The sequence below is a fragment of the Emys orbicularis genome, chromosome 25, assembly GCF_028017835.1.
Source record: "Emys orbicularis isolate rEmyOrb1 chromosome 25, rEmyOrb1.hap1, whole genome shotgun sequence".
Lineage (NCBI taxonomy): Eukaryota > Metazoa > Chordata > Testudines > Emydidae > Emys > Emys orbicularis.
The window spans coordinates 9,772,379-9,791,682 of record NC_088707.1 but is presented as its reverse complement, the minus strand read 5'-3'; the positions used below and the strand labels follow the sequence as shown (position 1 = coordinate 9,791,682).

The 19,304-nt window shown below is 42.7% G+C and overlaps 1 protein-coding gene across 1 annotated transcript in view; it reads right to left on the bottom strand.

The window, feature by feature from the left end:
* Positions 1-19,304, bottom strand: part of MARCHF10 (membrane associated ring-CH-type finger 10) — a 56,316-nt gene that overhangs the window by 20,137 nt on the left and 16,875 nt on the right. Inside the window, exons 3-4 of the mRNA XM_065422830.1 lie at positions 15,314-15,449; positions 5,403-5,552 (exon numbers count right to left, since the gene is read on the bottom strand). Of these exons, the coding sequence (XP_065278902.1) occupies positions 5,403-5,552; positions 15,314-15,449 (286 nt within the window). The remainder of the gene's footprint in view (positions 1-5,402; positions 5,553-15,313; positions 15,450-19,304) is intronic.

Here is a 19,304-nt window from a genome sequence, read left to right as displayed (position 1 = left end):
TCAGCATTTGATCCTTTTTGTTTCTAGTGCCTAACACATGCTGTAAGTGGCTATTTCTTACCACTGCTGTTCTGGTATTGATGTTATGACACATTCAGTTATAGGTAACTGCAGTTCTAGTGCCCTTTAACACAATTAGTAGACTTTATTCATAAACTCTTCTAGGGTTCAGACAAGAAATCAATATTACTTTGCTATCTGGACACCTGTAAGACCATATAAAGGAAATTCATAAATCATGCTAAATGGTGCACTGGCACTTCTGGAGGTCCAATTAACACATGTCTCCTTCCCAGCATAAATATTGTCACACCTACTACTTGCATTCAATGTGTAGTTCCAGAAGGAACTGCCCTTTTGTGATCAACAGAAATTATCACAATGTTTTAGATTTTTTTTTCTGTTCAAAATTTATAGTAATTATTTGTAAATAGCATCATAGCACCTCTGTCTAAGGCTTTCAAAGCTCTTCACAAATTGAGTAGGTATTATCCATGTTTTACAAATGGAAAAAGTGATACACAGAGGTGAAATGACATGCCCAAAGTCATACAGCTTATCAGCAGTAGATATGCAAACAGACTCTTGGTCTCCAGATTCCCAGTCACCCATTCTAACCACCAAATAATGCTCCTTCCCACGTGATGTGTACTGTTGGTGAAAGGGGACAGAATGATATCCCTGAAATCCTCTGTGCCCATTAGTGACTGTATCGTAGAGGATCACCCACCTGTAGGGAGTTAAGAATAGTTAGTTCTCCAAGAAACCATCTAATTCTTGGTTTCTAAGTGCAACATAAAATGCCAGTTGTGGTCATAGCAATTGTTTCTAACATGGATGCCTAGAAACAGGACTGAGACATGCTGATTTCACAAAGACCACTGAACAACAATCAATCACTTTTAGTCACCATTAACCTGGTGACTAAAAGTGATTGATTGTTGAATGAGAATCAAGGACCAAGACCTGAAAAAGATTTCTGATATAGCCTGTCCTCCATTGCAGTATCCAAAATAGCCAATTTAGTTTGGCTAGAAGAGGGCAGACCATCAGTCATAATGGGAAGGCATCCTTTGTCAAAACTTTCCAAGTATGAATAAAAATGAGTAAGAAAATGGAACTAGATCCTGTGTCTATTGTAACATCTTCTGACATTACATGAGCATGTTAGGGGACAAAGAACAACTTGGGGGATGTGTCTAGTGAGGTCCCACAGGTCTGATACTAGTCATTATTTTCATTAATGACTTGGATAAGGGAGGGTATGCTTATAAAATTTGCAGATGATCTCAAGTTGGGAGGGGTTGCTAGCACTTTGGAGGACAGGATTAAAATTCAAAACAACCTTGACTAATTGGAGTATTGGGGGTTACAGGTAATATGTGTCAACAATGTGGTGCATGTGCAAAAAAGGTGAACATTATTCTGGGGTGTATTAACAGGAGAGTTGTATGTAAGATACAGAAGGTAATTGTATCGCTCTATTTGGCACTGGTGAGGCCTCAGCTGAAATATTGTGTCCAACTCTGGATGCCACACTTTAGGAATGATGTGGGCAAACTGGATAGAGTTTAGAGGAAAGCAACAAAAATGATACATTTAGAAAACCTGACATACAAGGAAAGGTTATAAAAATTGGACATATTTAGTCTTGAGAAAAGAAGACTGAGGGGGCACCTGATAAGTCCTCAAATACATAAAGGGCTATTATAAAGAGGACAGTGATCAATTATTCTTCATGTCCACTGAAGGTAGAATAAGAAGTAATGGGTTTAAGATATACCAAGGGATTAGATTAGATATTAGGAAAAGCTTTCTAACCATAAGGGTAGTTAAACTCTGTAACAGGCTTCCAAGGGAAGTTGTGGAATTCCCATCACTGGAGGTTTTATAGAACATGTTGACCAAACACCTGTTGGGAACAGTCTAGGTACACTTGCTCCTGCCTTAGTGCAGGTCCCTTTTTAGCCCTATGATTGTGTGACCCTGTCTGCTGCTTTACTGCAACAGAATATCCAGTCAATGGCAACCTATTTGGCCAGTTCCAAGGCATGAAGTTCATAGATTCATAGATTTTAAGGTCAGAAGGGACCATTATGATCATCTAGTCTGACCTCCCGCATGATGCAGGCCACAAAATCTGACCCACCCACTCCTGGAATAATTCTCTCCCTTGACTCAGCTGTTGAAGTCCCCAAACCATGATTTAAAGACTTCAAGTCGCAGAGAATCCTCCAGCAAGCGACCCCTGCCCCATGCTGCGGAGGAAGGCGAAAAACCTCCAGGGCCTCTGCCAATCTACCCTGGAGGAAAATTCCTTCCCGACCCCAAATATGGCGATCAGCAGAACCCCGAGCATGCGGGCAAGATTCTCCAGCCAGACCCACATTGACCATTGATACTAATTACCAGCGATGGCATGTTATTGACTTATTGACTAAAATCACGTTATCCCATCAAACCATCCCCTCCATAAACTTATCAAGCTTAATCTTAAAGCCAGAGAGGTCTTTCGCCCCCACCGTTTCCCTCGGAAGGCTATTCCAGAACTTCACCCCTCTGACGGTTAGAAACCGTCGTCTAATTTCAAGCCTAAACTTCCCGACGGCCAGTTTATATCCATTTATTCTCGTGTCCACATTAGTACTAAGCTGAAATAATTCCTCTCCCTCCCTGGTATTTATCCCTCTAATATATTTAAAGAGAGCAATCATATCCCCCCTCAGCCTCCTTTTGGTTAGGGTAAACAAACTGAGCTCCTCGAGTCTCCTTTCATACGACAGGTTTTCCATTCCTCTGATCATCCTAGTGGCCCTTCTCTGTACCCGTTCCAGTTTGAGTTCATCCTTTTTAAACATGGGAGACCAGAACTGCACACAGTACTCCAAATGAGGTCTCACCAGTGCCTTGTATAATGGAAGCAGCACCTCCTTATCCCTACTAGAAATACCTCGCCTAATGCATCCCAAGACCGCATTAGCTTTTTTCACGGCCACGTCACACTGCCGACTCATAGTCATCCTGCGATCAACCAGGACTCCGAGGTCCTTCTCCTCCTCCGTCACTTCCAACCGATGCGTCCCCAGCTTATAACTAAAATTCTTGTTAGTCATCCCTAAATGCATCATCTTACACTTCTCACTATTAAATTTCATCCTATTACTATTACTCCAGTTTACAAGGTCATCCAAGTCTCCCTGCAGGATATCCCGATCCTTCTCCGAATTGGCAATACCTCCCAACTTTGTCTCATCCGCAAACTTTATCAGCCCACTTCTACATTCGGTTCCGAGGTCAGTAATAAATAGATTAAATAAAATCGGACCCAAAACCGAACCTTGAGGAACTCCACTGGTAACCTCCCTCCAACCTGACAGTTCACCTTTCAGTAGGACCCGCTGCAGTCTCCCCTTTAACCAGTTCTTTATGCACCTCTGGATTTTCATATCGATCCCCATCTTTTCCAATTTAACCAATAATTCCTCATGCGGTACCGTATCAAACGCTTTACTAAAATCGAGGTATATTAGATCCACCGCATTTCCTTTATCTAAAAAATCTGTTACTTTCTCAAAGAAGGAGATCAGGTTGGTTTGGCACGATCTGCCTTTCGTAAAACCATGTTGTAATTTGTCCCAATTGCCATTGACCTCAAGGTCCTTAACCACTTTCTCCTTCAAAATTTTTTCCAAGACCTTGCATATTACAGATGTTAAACTAACAGGCCTGTAGTTACCCGGGTCACTTTTTTTCCCCTTCTTGAAAATAGGAACCACATTAGCTATTCTCCAGTCCAACGGTACCACCCCCGAGTTTACAGATTCATTAAAAATTATCGCTAACGGGCTTGCAATTTCTCGCGCCAGTTCCTTTAATATTCTCGGATGAAGATCATCCGGTCCGCCCGATTTAGTCCCGTTAAGCTGTTCGAGTTTGGCTTCTACCTCGGATACTGTAATGTCAACCCCCCCTCCTTTATTCCCCTCCGTTACGCTGCCTCTATTCCTAAACCCTTCATTAGCCTCATTAAAGACCGATGCAAAATATTCGTTTAGACATTGTGCCATGCCTAGATTATCCTTAATCTCCACTCCATCCACAGTCTTCAGCGGTCCCACCTCTTCTTTCTTTGTTTTCTTCCTATTTATATGGCTATAAAACCTCTTACTATTGGTTTTAATTCCCCTCGCAAGGTCCAACTCTACACGGCTTTTGGCCTTTTTCACTCCATCTCTACATGCTCTGACCTCAATAAGGTAGGTTTCTTTGCTGATCCCTCCCCTCTTCCACTCTTTGTACGCTTTCTGTTTTTTCTTAATCACCCCCCTGAGACACTCGTTCATCCAGCTCGGTCTAAATCTCCTGCCTACGATTCATTTTCCCTTTCTCGGGATACAGGCCTTCGACAGCTCCTGCAACTTCAACTTGAAATAATCCCAGGCGCCTTCCGCCTTTAGATCCATAAATATGTTTGTCCAATCCACTTCCCTAATTAGTCGCCTTAATTTATTAAAGTTAGCCCTTTTGAAATCGTAAACCCTAGTCTCCGATTTAATTCTGTTAATCCTTCCATTTAGTTTAAACCGAATTAGCTCATGATCACTCGAGCCAAGGTTGTCTCCTACAACCATTTCCTCAACGAGGTCCTCACTACTCACCAAAACCAAATCTAAAATGGCATCCCCCCTCGTCGGTTCAGCAACTACTTGATGAAGGAATTCATCAGCTATCACGTCTAGGAAAATCTGAGCCCTATTATTGTTACTAGCATTTGTTCCCCAATCTATATCCGGGAAGTTAAAGTCTCCCATGATTACACAGTTCCTATTAGTATTTACTTCCCTAAAAACATTGTATAGTTGTGTATAGCCATGTGTTAGATTAGAATTTCAGAGGTATTTATCTTACACAAAAGTTATCAAAGACTGAAAAATAAAATGCAGTAATATGTGATATTTATTTTATTCAGTATACTTAAGTTATTTTAAGAATTTTTAATGACATCTTCAATCAATTGGATCAGCCATTTAATTTAGATAGCTAGGCTGCACGGAATTTAGAGGATGGATACATTTGTCTAAAGGTATACATTTATTAAGACAACTACTTTATTTAGTGAATTGCTTTTATGTCTTCTCTACAGCAATATATATATCAAATGACAATATGAGAATATCAGTTAATTAAGGCTTTGTTCTCATTTACAATAAGGCCCCTTCTATATTGGTAGTGTAAATGGACCTTAAAGTGAAGGTAAATGACAGTTTAAGGCCTCTCTATGGTACTGGAGTGGGGACACCGTGGTGTAAACGAGAAATGGATCTGTAAGAGTTCAGCAGCCTAGAAATAGACAGTTCTACATTTCTACAGACCAAAAGAGTTGTAAAGGAGATTTTTCTCACCAGATGCACTGGTAACTTGTGCCTTTGCCTGCAGCAACGAGGCCTGTCTGTCTCTGTCTTCCAATTTTCTCATATTCTGGGTGTCTGGGCTTCCCAACAATCCTCCCTGGTTCATTCTCTTCCTCCTTAATAATGACTGCTTCTGGGCAGCTGTTAAGTAAAAAACCTTTTCAGTAATTTTATTATATTTTCAGGGAAAGAGCTTCCATTAAAATATTTGTTCTTAAAAGACCTAGAAGATAAGTCCCTCCAAGGTCTTCCTCTGCAGAGCAAGAGACTACATCAGCACTGATTTCTCTTTTGGCAAATCTTTGTCATTTATACTCAACTGAAAATAGAAAGAAAAATTTGTATTTCAAAGAAAAAAATGCCAGACAATTTATTCCTGCAAAATGTGTATAATGTTAGCTTTTTTTTTTTTTTTTTGATATACAGAGTCATATTCAGTGAACAGAGATTTGGGGGGGTTATCCAAACTCACATTTAGCTTCGCAATATCAAAATACCAATCTCTCTTCATTAAGAGAGCCATAAAGAAACATTTGAATTTTTTCAAACTCTATTTTGAAATGTAAAACTTTTTTCAAGGAAAATAACTTTTATGAACAGCTCTAATTAAATGAATATGTACAAAGCAATGGGAATTTCCATAAATCTCTGAAAGCTGAAACAAAGACCTGTCTTCTCCAGTAATAAATCACAGCTGAAGTTCTATTAGGAGGCTTGGTGGCTGGTCTCACTTCATTACATACTGACCAACTATCCAGTTTGGTGGTCAACCTCCACATCCATAGGGGTAACTGTCAGTTTCCAAAGACAAACTAAGCATAGAAATTAAGGTTCAGATTTTCAAAATCTCAGTCAGTTCTTCAACTAACTGCTCAACATGCGCAATGGGGTCCAGATTGTCAAAGCTCAGCTGCCATTTATGCACCTGTAGTGGGGTGGATACCGGCTCCTGCCCTGCGGGGCCTGAAACAGCCCAGGAGAGGGCTGTGGCTGGGGCAAGAAGCCTGGGCTGATTGGGGAAAGTAGGCTCAGCTGTGGCCATGCCCCAATCAGGCCCAGCTGGCCCCTATAAGAGACTGTGAGCCAGAAGCCCAGTAAGTCTCCCTCTGCTTGTAGAGGGAGAAGGGTGTGGCTGTAGGGACCTAAGCAAGACACCTAGATTGGGAGCAGGGCTGGGGATGGGCCAGGGGAGCTGGGAGCTCCAAGCCTGCAGCCTGGGGCTTTCCAGGCCGACTATAGGCTGAATAGGTGCAGGGTTGCAACGGGACAGCCCATGGGTAGGCAGAGGCAGCAGGTCCAAACCCCTTTGCCTGTGATGAGTGGCTTATACTGCAGTCTGCCCTAGTGAACGGGGGCTAGATGGAGACTGGGCAGTAGCCAAGACTGAGGCAAAGTGGGGATAGTGGGTGGGGATTCCCCTGGGAGGGGGAGACCCAGAACTGTGGGGTTACTGCCAGGGCGCAGCACCCAGTTAAAGGGGCACCGGGGTCCTGTGAGGGACACTGGCCTGAAGAGGGCGCTCTGGAGGCTGGATGATAATTCCCGAGGACAACCAGCAGGAGGCGCTGCCGGGTGAGTCTGCACCCGCTTACAGCACCTAAACAAGGACCATATTCTCAAAAGAGCTCATTGCCCAATGCACACCTAATGTGCTGAGCAATTTTGAAAATCTACCCACTTACAGTTGGAGACATGAGCTCAACTCTTCTGAAAATCCAGCTGATTGTGGGTACTGACCTCTCTGAAAATCTGGCCCTAAATGAGCCTCCTGCCCATGGAGAAAATTAACAGGATTTGCCAGGAAAGCATTAGGAAATTTGAATTATTACTCTTTATCTCTGATAAAGAGGCCTCCAGTTTAAAATTAGCTAGATCCTAAACAGATTGAGCTGTCACTATTTTTAATTTATTATAAATTTCGTAAAGTTGGCTTTACCCTCATCTGAAAGATAAAGGCCAAAGATAAGCATCTCTGGTCTGAAAGTGTCGTACGGAGATGGACCTGAAACAAAAAAATCTTCATTTGAACACCTCCAAACTTTAGAGAGCATTCACAATCCCAGTCCAGATAAAGATAATGACTTCAGCACTGTGCCAAAAAGGTAGTGTGGCCAGGCAGAAGAGAGGGGTAAGGAAAAGCTGTTCCATTCAGCATTTTCCCTGTACAAACCAGTGGATATGAACAATATATTAATTAATGCCAAGACTAACATTACCTCCTCCCATATGCTCCGTGACCCCTTTCAGGGAGTCAAAGTGCAGCTGCCAGAGGAGTCGAGCCGCATCAAGAGATGGGGAGCAGGATGCATACCCAGAGTCTGAAGGGTCAGGCCCTATCCTATGGATCTTTGGCCTCTAAGTATTTGGCAGACTATATTCCTGCTCTTTATACAGATCCCATTTAGGTAAGGGAATGATAGGTTGCATCTTCATGGACACAGGAGCTGTAGTTCTCTTCATGCAAGTGCTCCCCTTCTGTGTATTTCTATGCAGGAGGGGAGTACATGTCTCCAAAGTAAACAAAAAAAATCTGTATTTTCAATTCATAAGGCACTCCTAGGAGTCCTGGCACTGGTAGTTCACTAAGCGACTTGTTTCCAGCTGTGAGTAGGATAGGGCTCTGCTTTTCACTTGGCCTTGGAAAGAAGAGGAATTAAATGTTCTATCAAATTTTCAGTGAGTGTCAGGAAGCTGGTTTGCTGAGATAGGCACCAAGAAGGAAGAGCTGATTTACTTTGGGCTGTGATCAAGAGGTGATATTGAGCCACTAATATAAAAGGACAGTTCTAGGGGAAGGAAGATTTTTGGTTCAGACAGTAAACAAATATATAGGAACCCTCTGCCCCTTTTACTAAATGCTACTTTTCCCAGTAGCTGCAGTGCCAGAAAGTGCAAAGATTAGGTCCAAAAGATAATTAACAGATCTCATCTATTTCTTTTCAGTTGGAAAAACAGAAATGACCGATATTGCCTCAGTGTAATAGACAGCTCCTGATGTATACCTAAAATTAAAGGGCTCAGACTGTTCACCTTGCTGAGTATGCTGGAGATGTTTATGGTTTTGTATATGCAGAGGTGTCAAGTATCAGGGGGTAGCCGTGTTAGTCTGTATCTACAAAAAACAACAAGGAGTCTGGTGGCACCTTAAAGACTAACAGATTTATTTGGGCATAAGCTTTCGTGGGTAAAAACCTCACTTCTTCAGATGCATAGAGTGAAACTTTCACTCTATGCATCTGAAGAAGTGAGGTTTTTACCCACGAAAGCTTATGCCCAAATAAATCTGTTAGTCTTTAAGGTGCCACCAGACTCCTTGTTGTATATGCAGAGGAACTCTTAATTAAGGCTTAATTATGTACCACAAATATCTCTTTATTTTGGGACACAAGAGGTGGGATTTTCAGTGTTGGGAACTTTAATGTCTAATAAGTAAGTGACAGAGTAATGTAAACATTTATTGAGCTTTTTAATTCGCCCCAGTTCTAATGCGACGCTGAATTGATTTTCACTGTGTACTTTGGGGAAGGCCTGCTGCTTGTGACAACCCTCCTGGGCACTCTGCAATAGAATTCTCTGTATGTTCACTTTCATACACAAAAGTGTATGTTAAAATAATACTGAAAGAGCCTCTTGCATTCTGGTTTCTCCAGTTACTGTGTTATGAAACATAGCAGATAAGGAATTAAGAAATCTGATGAATTTCATTGAGTGCAAAAAAGCAAACAGGCAGGTTGAAATCACTGCATACTGCTTTCACTGTATCCTCCCCAGCACCATGCTGTCAGTAGCACAGAGGAAAAGGGGAAGGAAATTCCAGGTGCTCATAGTAGCCATATGAGATGGGGTAGACTACACATCTGTAACAAAAATTCACTGTAAAATGAGCCCATTATAAAAACACTCATCTTCACTGCAACAGTTAACTTGAGTTAGTAAACTCTGGTTACAACACGTGAGCTGCCCAAGGCCAAGTGAGAGTGAAGACACACAGTGAAACAGCCGTGCTAGAGACCTGAGCACATACCTCTACATAACATGTTAGTTTGAGCACAGCTAGAACATGTATGACTACCAGCTCTGGAAATACCCAAAGTGTGTGAACAGGAGCTGGGTTAGGAGCAAAACTCAAGTCATAGTTTGACCTAACAATGCAGTGAAGGCAAGCATTTAAAAGTGATTTAAAACATGACCTATAACCGCAACCAGTCCTGGAAACAGAGCTGTCCATTAGAAACTGTTAAGTGATAGACAGCGTACAATAAACTCTAACATTAGTGCTTTGTGAATGTGAGGATCTTTGGTGCATGGCCCTACTTGACTCATTACACAGGCAGAGGAAGCCACCCACTTAGGTGCACCTCTGAGGGTCTTGTACCAGGACAATAATAGAGTGACATAAAACAACACCAAGAATATTGCCGTGGTGTGGATAGAATATAATATACCCCACAAACCATGGCACAGGCCACACAGTAAAATCTAAACATTGTGCATGCCTTGTACCAATAGACAAAAGTGGTCAGGAACTTGCTTTGCTAGCCGTCTCCTAGAATCCTCTCATCATACACCATCTTCAAACCATGGCAAGCAAAAAAAGCAGGACAGACAGTACATAGAATCATTGGACTGGAAGGGACCTTGAGAGGTCATCTAGTCCAGTCCCCTGCACTCATGGCCGGACTAAGTATTATCTAGACCATTCCTGACAGGTGTTTGTCCAACCTGCTCTTAAAAATCTCCAATGATGGAGATTCCACAACCGCCCTAGGCAATTCATTCCAGTGCTTAATTGACAGTTAGGAAGTTTTTCCTAATGTCCAACCTAAACCTCCCTTGCTGCAATTTAAGCCCATTGCTTCTTGTCCCATCCTCAGAGGTTAAGAAGAACAATTTTTCTCCCTCCTCCTTGTAACAGCCTTTTATGTACTTGAAAACTGTTATCATGCCCCCTCTCAGGCTTCTCTTTTCCAGACTAAACAAATCACATTTTTTCAATCTTCCCTCATAGGTCATGTTTTCTAGACCTTTAATCATTTTTGTTGCTCTTCTCTGGACTTTCTCCAATTTATTCACCTCTTTCCTGAAAGTGCTGCCCAGAACTGGACACAATACTCCAGTTGAGGCCTAATCAGCGCAGAGTAGAGCAGAAGAATTACTTCTTGTGTCTTGCTTACAACACTCCTGCTAATACATCCCAGATTTTTTTTTTTTTTGCAACAGTGTTACACTGTTGACTTGTATTTAGTTTATGGTCCACTATGACCCCCAGATCCCTTTCTGCAGTACTCCTCCTTAGGCAGTCATATCCCATTTTGTATGTGTGCAACTGATTGTTCTTTCTTAAGTGGAGTACTTTGCATTTGTCCTTATTAAATTTCATCCTGTTTACTTCAGACCATTTCTCCAGTTTGTCCAGATCTTTTTGAATTTTAATCCTAGCCTCCAAAGCACTTGCAACCTCTCCCAGCTTGGTATCGGCCGCAAACTTTATAAGTGTACTCTCTCTACCGTTCTCTAAATCACTGATGAAGATATTGAACAGAACCAGACCCAGAACTGATCCCTGCATGGACCCCACTCGTTATGCCCTTCCAGCATGACTGTGAACCACTAGTAGCTCCATCTAGGTTGCATTTCCCTAGTTTGTTTATGAGAAGGTCACGCGAGACAGTATCTAAAGTCAAGATATACCACATCTACCGCTTCCCCCCCCATCCACAAGGCTTGTTACCTTGTCAAGGAAAGCTATCCAGTTGGTTTGACATGATTTGTTCCTGACAAATCCATGCTGACTGTTACTTATCACTCTCTTATCTTCTAGATCAGTGGTTTTCAAACTTTTTTTTTCTGGCAACCCAGTTGAAGAAAATTGTTGATGCCCGTGACCCAACGGAGCTGTGGATGTGGGGTTTGGGGTGTGGGAGAGACTCAGGGCTGGGGCAGAGGATTGGGGTGCGGGGGTGAGGGCTGCAGGGTGGGGCTGGGAATGAGGGGTTCAGGATGTGAGAGGGGGCTCTGGGCAGGGGTGCAGGAGGGGGGCAGGGCTCTGGGCTGGGGCCAGGGATGAGGGGTTTGGGGTGCAGGAGGGGGCTCCAGGTTTGGGGGGGCTCTGAGCTGGGGCAGGGGGTTGGGGTGTGGGAGGGGGTCAGGGCTCTGGGCTGTGGGTGCAGGCTCTGGGGTGGGGCTGGGGATGAGGGGTTTGAAGTGCAGGAAGGGCTCTGGGTTTTGGGGGGGACTCGGGGGGCCAGGAGATTGGGGTACAGGCTTATCTTGGGCAGTTCCCAGTCAGCGGTGCAGTGGGGGTGCTAAGGCAGGCTTCCTGCCTGTCCTAGCACCGCGGACCACGCTGCGCCCTGGGAGCGGCCAGCAGCAGGTCCGGCTCCTAGGCAGAGGTACACAAGCGGCTCCGCGCAGCTCTCGCCCGCAGGCACAGCCCCCCCAGCTCACGTTGGCCGATTCCTGGCCAATGGGAGTGCGGAGCTGGTGCTCGGGGTGGAGGCAGCGTGTGGAGCCCCGTGGCCCCCTGCCTAGGAGCCGGACCTGCTGCTGGCTACTTCCAGGGCGCAGCGCGGTGTCAGAACAGGTAGGGACTAGCCTGCCTTAGCCGGGCAGCACTGCCAATGGGACTTTTAACAGCCCGGTCAGCAGTGCTGACCAGAGCTGCCGTGACCCAGTACTGGGTCATGACCCACAGTTTGAAAACCACTGTTCAAGATGTTTGCAAATTGAATGCTTAATTATTTGCTCCATTATCTTTCCAGGTACAGAAGTTAAGCTGACTGGTCTGTAATTCCCCGGTGTGTCCTTAGTTCCCTTTTTATAGATTGGCACTATATTTGCCCTTTTCCAGTCTTCTGGAATCTCTCCCGCCTTCCATGACTTTTCAAAGATATCTCCTCAGTCAGCTCCTTGAGTATTCTAGGATGCCTTTCATCAGGCCCCAGTGACTTGAAGACATCTAGCTTGTCTAAGTAATTTTTAACTTGTTCTTTACCTACTTTTGCCTCTGATCCTACCTCACTTTCATTGGATGTCTAACATAGTGAATGCTAATCACTACCAACCTTCTTGGTGAGAACCGAAACAAAGAAGTCATTAAGCACCTCTGCCATTTCCCCGTTTTCTGTTATTGTTCGACCCCCCGCCCCATTGAGTAATGGGCCTACCCTGTCCTTGCACCATTTTCCCAGGTACTTAATTTTTCTTACCTTTTTGGTCTGATATATGTGTATTAGAATAAGACCCTGATATAAATGAGTATCTCATCTTTAACTTCAGTGAACCATCTCAAGAAAGCATCCAAATCCACACACAGGACTGGATTCTCATATACACTAAGGCTCCTTTATGCTACTTGGTCAGTGTAAACGGGCCGTAAAGTGGAAGTAAATCATAGTTCCATCTATTTCAGTGTCCCTTTACATTGCCAAATATAGCAATGAGACATTTGTGTAAATGAGAATCTGTTTCTCATTTACACAGAGACCTCTTTGGGTCAGAGAGACCTCTTTAGTCTAAATAGTTCTGACTGAGAACATAGGGTGTTCATCAAGAGTATCTGACGACCTGATCAGTTCTCCACTTCAAACCAAAGCATTTACTATGTCACTGAAAATTGCTATTTCCAAAGTTCTATTCACAGAATCAAAGAAGATAAAGAGCTGGTGCTCTATAATTGTTCTGAGACCCAGCACATTGCTCATGTTCACAAAGGACATGGAACTGTACTAGTTACAAGTTTGGGAGAGGAAGGATGATCCAGTAATTAGGGTGCTAGCCTGGGACTCAGGAGAGCTGGGTTCAATTTTCTGCTCTACCACAAACTTCCTTTGTGACCACAGGCAAACCACTCTGTCTCTCTGTGCCTCAATCTCCCATCAGTAAAATGGGAATAATTCATACCTCACAGGAGTGCTGTGAGGATAAATACGTTAAAAAAGATTCAGGGTATAATATGGTAAACATTCAATTTTCCCTTCTTATATGCTCAGGAATCCACATTTTGAAATGAAAAGATGTGTCTAATCCTGCAACTGATTCTGCGTGGCAGAACCCTGTACTGCCCTGTTGCTTTCAGTGAAGCTCTCCATGGACATAGGTTTCAACGCATGCAGAGTCAGTTGCAAGATTAGGGCCTTCATTTGTTTTGATTCCACTTTCCCCGCAAAATGCCCAAGTCCCAAATTCTGCTCTAAATTCCACTATAAATTACTCCGATGGCAGCAGAACTAATACAGATTCACACCAGGGCAAATGAGAGCATATCTAGGCCCTCATTACCTGCAAAAATTTCATTTTGAGAAATGAAATTGTTTTTAATTAGTGGGATGCCAAAATGCAATAAGAGATCAATTTTAATTTTAAACTAGGTTTAAAATCATCAGCTTGATTCTTCCCCTCTCCCACCCCAAATTTAGTGTAAAAAACAAAACAAAACAAAAAAAAACAAACCCTAATTTATGTACCATTTCAGCCCAGAGCATCTGATATATTTATCTCAAATATCTGGTAGTGATTTATAATGTAAACACTGAGGGATCTTCAACTTTGGCCACATGGATAGTCCTGATGTAATTAATCCTTTCATGAACGTACTGAAATAGCCTTCTGTCTTTGCAGGCTCTTTATATAATGTCATGGACATGCATGGATCGTAAGAAATCATTCCCACACAACTGTTGTCTCTGATTGGGTCTTTGGGGGCCTGTTTTGTTTTGTTTGTCTCTGGAGATGTAGCCATGTTTCCAAAATCTCCCTGTATCAAAGGAAAGGTACCTTCTATTATATTTAGCGGATAACTTTTACAGTATAAATATTTAAAGCATTTTTCACAAATGGAATACCATTTTAAAAGGTAATTGGGTGCACGGCCGGCTCCAGGCACCAGCTTGTCAAGCAGGTGCTTGGGGCGGCAGCTCCGGAGAGGGGCGGCACGTCCAGGTATTCGGCGGCAATTCGGCGGACGGTCCCTCACTCTGCCTGGGAGCGAAGGACCTCCCGCCGAATTGCCGCCGCAGATCGCGATCGCGGCTTTTTTTTTTTTTTTTTTTTTTTTTTTTTGGCTGCTTGGGGCGGCCAAAACCCTGGAGCTGGCCCTGATTGGGTGGCATGCATACTAACTGACTTCTTTAAAGCAACAGGCTGATTAGTTAATCCTGGCTAAACGTATCCCATTTTCTGAGAATTTATTCATGCACTTTTTGGTATTCACAGCAGCTATTTAGAATTATGAATCCTTTTTTTTTTTTTTTTTTTAATTAACTTTATTTATGATAGGAAAGCTGCCCTTAATTCTGATAATCTGTTTGTTTTAAACACCAATCCCACATTTTCAGTTGCTATTTTAACACACACACCCCTGGGTTCCAGATATTAGTTTGATTCTGCTCCCACTAGAGTCCTATTGAAGTCAATCAAAAACTCTCCCGAAGAAGTCAGGTGATTGTAAGACTTGCTCATTGTGAACATGAGATCAAAGGCCAAATAAGCGAGACTGCAGAACATACAGACATGCCCTGCAGTGCCTTTTATTGCTATTCCAAAATGAATCTCTGTTGTTCTAAAAGGGAACTAAATGATTTTAAAATGGCTTAGTGGGTTTCAGTTAATTCAGTAAGATTGTTTGTCATATGGGCCTGATTCTCATTTACAGTTAAGTCACTTTACACTACCCTGGTGTTGTAAAGTGGCTGTAAAGCAGGTGTAAATTTCATTTGTACTCATTTTAAGGTCACTGTATCCTGCCAGAATGGTGTAAAGTGACTTAACTGTAAATGAGAATCAGGCCCATGAGTGTGCACAGCAGTACCATAATGACTCTGAATCCACAAGGCATCTTCTATGTACTTGCTAATTCCTAATACAGTGGCAACTAGTTCCATTTTATGCACTCTTTAGCTCACCTGGAGTTACTTTGCTGGAACTCATGGGAGGTTTTTGCTTTTGCTTGCTTGATGTTTTTTCTATAGCAGGAAATTTTGAGTCAGATCTGTTTGCAGAAAGCTTGATGGCGGACCCAGAACCCTCATCTGCAGAGGTCTAGAAGAGTAAAAAGAAAAACATCAGTGACTGAACAACTATCTTCTACTCTCTGAGTGAGAAAAGGTGAGAAGTTTTGTGCTCAACGATAAGCAATATACCAGCAAAATTTCTAGCACCAGCCAGGAACAAAAGGAATACACCATCCATTTTTAGAAAGATTCTTCCTTCCCTTATCCGTTTATATTCACAGCTCCACATAGCTGGGGGAACAGAAATCTAAGAGCAATACAAAGTATATACCAAAATAGGTATTTCCAGAGGATTCAATAGCTATGCTTGGATTAAAATGAAAACTCTCTCAAATGGGCAGGAACCTTCACTATGAAGATCAGCATCTTCAGACATTAAAAACCAAATTCTGCTTTTGCTTACACCCATATAATTCTGCGGTAACTCAATTGAAGTCAATGGATTTACAGCAATAGAAATGAGAGCAGAATTTGGCCCTAAATCTATAATCAGAAAGCAAAACAATGATCCTAACGTGTGAGTGAATGTCTCCCATTAATTTTACTAGAGCGGTTAACTGTCAGGACTAGTTTAAACCTATGATCATTTACATGTTAACACCATAAAGGAGATCACAATGCAATCACCCAAGTTAAACTGCTGCTATTCAATTCCAAAACACTTTGTATGTTCCTACTCCACAAGACAATTATGCCTCCTGTGCTCTACAGGAGAGGCATGATCTTTGTGGCTATGGTGTCATAATTTTCCAGAGCTACACACATCCATTTACTATTAATACTAGGGTATGAGTGTAGATCATCTAGATTTCTATGTAAATTGCTTAGGAGAGATTAAGTATAAAAATAGGTGTTTTGTGCTCCTAAATTCTCATTTGAGTACCCAAATATTAAGTGCCCAAACTGGAACACTGGGCTTTCCCCGTTAGCATTATTGTCCCAACAATTCCTCACACTGAGGGGAAAACTTGCTCAGACTTCTTGAAAAATATGCTCTGCAGGTTTCTATTAATCCTGTTCATAGCTCTTGTTGATGGCAGTCCCTATTTGATTCCCACTTGCTCTGGTATCAAGTAAAGATTTTAGGTAGCTTTGAATTACTGGTTACAACATGATAGCAGTGGAACCAAAGAGCCATTTGTTTTTTTGTTTGTTTGTTTGGTAGTGTTTAAATATACTACCCTGATATAACGCGACCCGATATAACACGAATTCTGATATAACGCGGTAAAGCAGTGCTCCGGGGGGGTGGGGCTGCGCACTTGGTGGATCAAAGCAAGTTTGATAAAACGCGGTTTCACCTATAACGCGGTAAGATTTTTTGGCTCCCGAGGACGGCGTTATATCAAGGTAGAGGTGTATTCTCGAAGTGTGTCTGATGACCTAATGCTGATCATAATGCATTGTCACTCCAGACCCTGAAGGGGTGGGGACAGTTCTTCCCCCATCCCTTTTCAGAGATGTGAAGCACAATGACTTGGATGGGGTGTGGAGAATTTGGGCCTTCATTTATACATGCAGAGAAATATATACACTGGAAGGATTGTATGTCTGTATGCCAGAAAATTATGCATGTACATAATCTCTCTATCATATGATTGTACAGAAAGAGTCATTACAGAAATCTATTTGAATCTTCTAAATAAATGCTAACAAGAAAGATAGATGTAAAAGAAAGACTCCACTTTTCCATGCAGGGGCAAAAACACCTAATTTTCTAAATAAAAGAGCAGATTATTAGTAGAGGTTCTTGTTAATAATTATAGAGAAACAGCTCAGGAAGTAATGTGGTAGAGTCAAGAGTGATAAATATTAGATATTCACAGACCACTAGATATTCATCAGTTTTATTGTTAATTCTTCCTGAAGTACATTTTTTTCTAAGGTTTCTCTCCCTACTGCTTCTGCCAAGCACACTTCACCCTGATTATAATTCTTTCAGTTTTCTGCGGTAAACTGTATATTTTAATGAAGATTATTTCCTTAAATTGTATCACAGCTATACATTCAAGATGCTGCACTGTTTGTTTGTGTTACAGAAATAAGTCAATAGGAAGCAGACCATATTTTGTTATCCAAATCAGTGAACAGTTTTTGGTACTCATGTCAGAATTTCTGATATGACACATCTTGAAAACTTCACTTGATTAAGATATAACTTCAATAAAAAATTAGTAAGATAGTTTTATTATGAAGTTGGGGCCAAAGATTTGGGATTCTTGGAGAAAGTACTACATGTTTTCTGATTCCACAAAATTTCCATCTTGGTATCTCTCTTCTGTTTATTGGATCAGGCCAGTTTTATTAATAAAGATTTTAATGTCCATCATTATTTCTATTTTCCACTTCATCCTCACAAAAATCAGATTTCAAGAAGAGATGTTTAGATTCAATCTACTGATCACATTTGTTGACAGATAGTATAATTTGGAACCACAGCACATAAGTTAATAACACTACTACTAATTTGTTATAAAGCACATTTCATCCATAGATCTCAAAGCATTCCACTAAGTAGGATAATATCATTATCTCCATTTTACAAATGGGGAAAAGTGAACCAGAGAGTTGAAGTGACTTGGCCAAAGTAACCCAGCAGACCAGTGACAGAGTTAGGAATAGAACCCAGGGGTGAAACCCTGACCCCACTGAAGTCAATGGGAGTTTTGCCATTGACTTCAACGGGACCAGGATTTCACTCTGTCTCTTGACTCTGAGTCCCCTGGACCACTATGTTCAACCCCTATTTTCTTTATTTTTAGAGCGTCTGATCTGAATTTTATAATTTTACTTTATTAAAGGGTTTTTAACATTAGTTGCCATTAATAAGTGAGTGTGAATGGTTACACATGTTGGTATGACCTTCTCTGCATATTGTCCATACAAATGACTTTTCTCACATGTTAGTAAAAGAAAATGTGATATACTTTTGGAGAGTTACAAATCTAGCCCTTGGAAGCCCCCCTTGAAATAATGAAGAGCTGTTTTCAAATGGCAATGTTTTACCCTTAGTTAGGCCTAAATCTGTAGGACGCCCTCTGCCACTCCACTGTCATGAGAGTGGGTCTGAAACAGCGGGTCTGTAGAGGGCTCCCTGCACTGCTACAGGGCTGGTGACCCTCAGTCCCTGGAGGCACAAGGGTGGCTGCACATCAATACTCTTTTTTTTTTTTTTTTTTGTCAATTTCAGTGTCAGCTGAAATCAACATCTATTGACATCTATCACCTTAAATCAAATCCTGACAAGCCTACGGATAATGTAGGCCGCTGCCTGGGTAGTCTGCCCCTTAAGGGCAGTAATGTCTACTGGTCAGTCCACCCACTATTACTCGAAAGAGTCAGGGCCGGTTCCAGGCACCAGCCGAGCAAGCTGGTGCTTGGGGCGGCAGCTTGTAGGAGGCGGCATTCCACCCAATCCTAGGGCGGCACGGCCGCTTTTTTTTTTTTTTGGTTGCTGTTCCGCTCCGGCCGCCCTGTAGGGGGCGGCGGCGTGGAGGACGGGAGCGCCCTGCAGCAAGCCTGGCAGGGCAGCCCGCGTCCTTCCCACCCAGCCGACCGGAGCGGCGCGGAGCCTCCCGGCAGGCGGCACAGCAGGAGGGGCCGCGTGGCACCCTGCTGAAGCCCTGGCCGCCCCCCTTCTCTCTCTCCCCCCGCTCCCTCCCCCTCCACATCTGCAGGGCAGGGAGTCCCCCTGCCCCCTGGCTCTGGCCGCACCGCAGGTTTTTTGGTTTTTTTTGCTTTGCTGTTCTGGCCGCCGCGGTTTTTTTTTTTTTTCTTGGGGCAGCCAGAAAGCCAGAGCCGGCCCTGGAAAGAGTTGAAAGTTCCAATTACAGATATAATCTAGGAGATGTTGGGAGCAAGTAGAGTTTGGGAGGAAGCACTG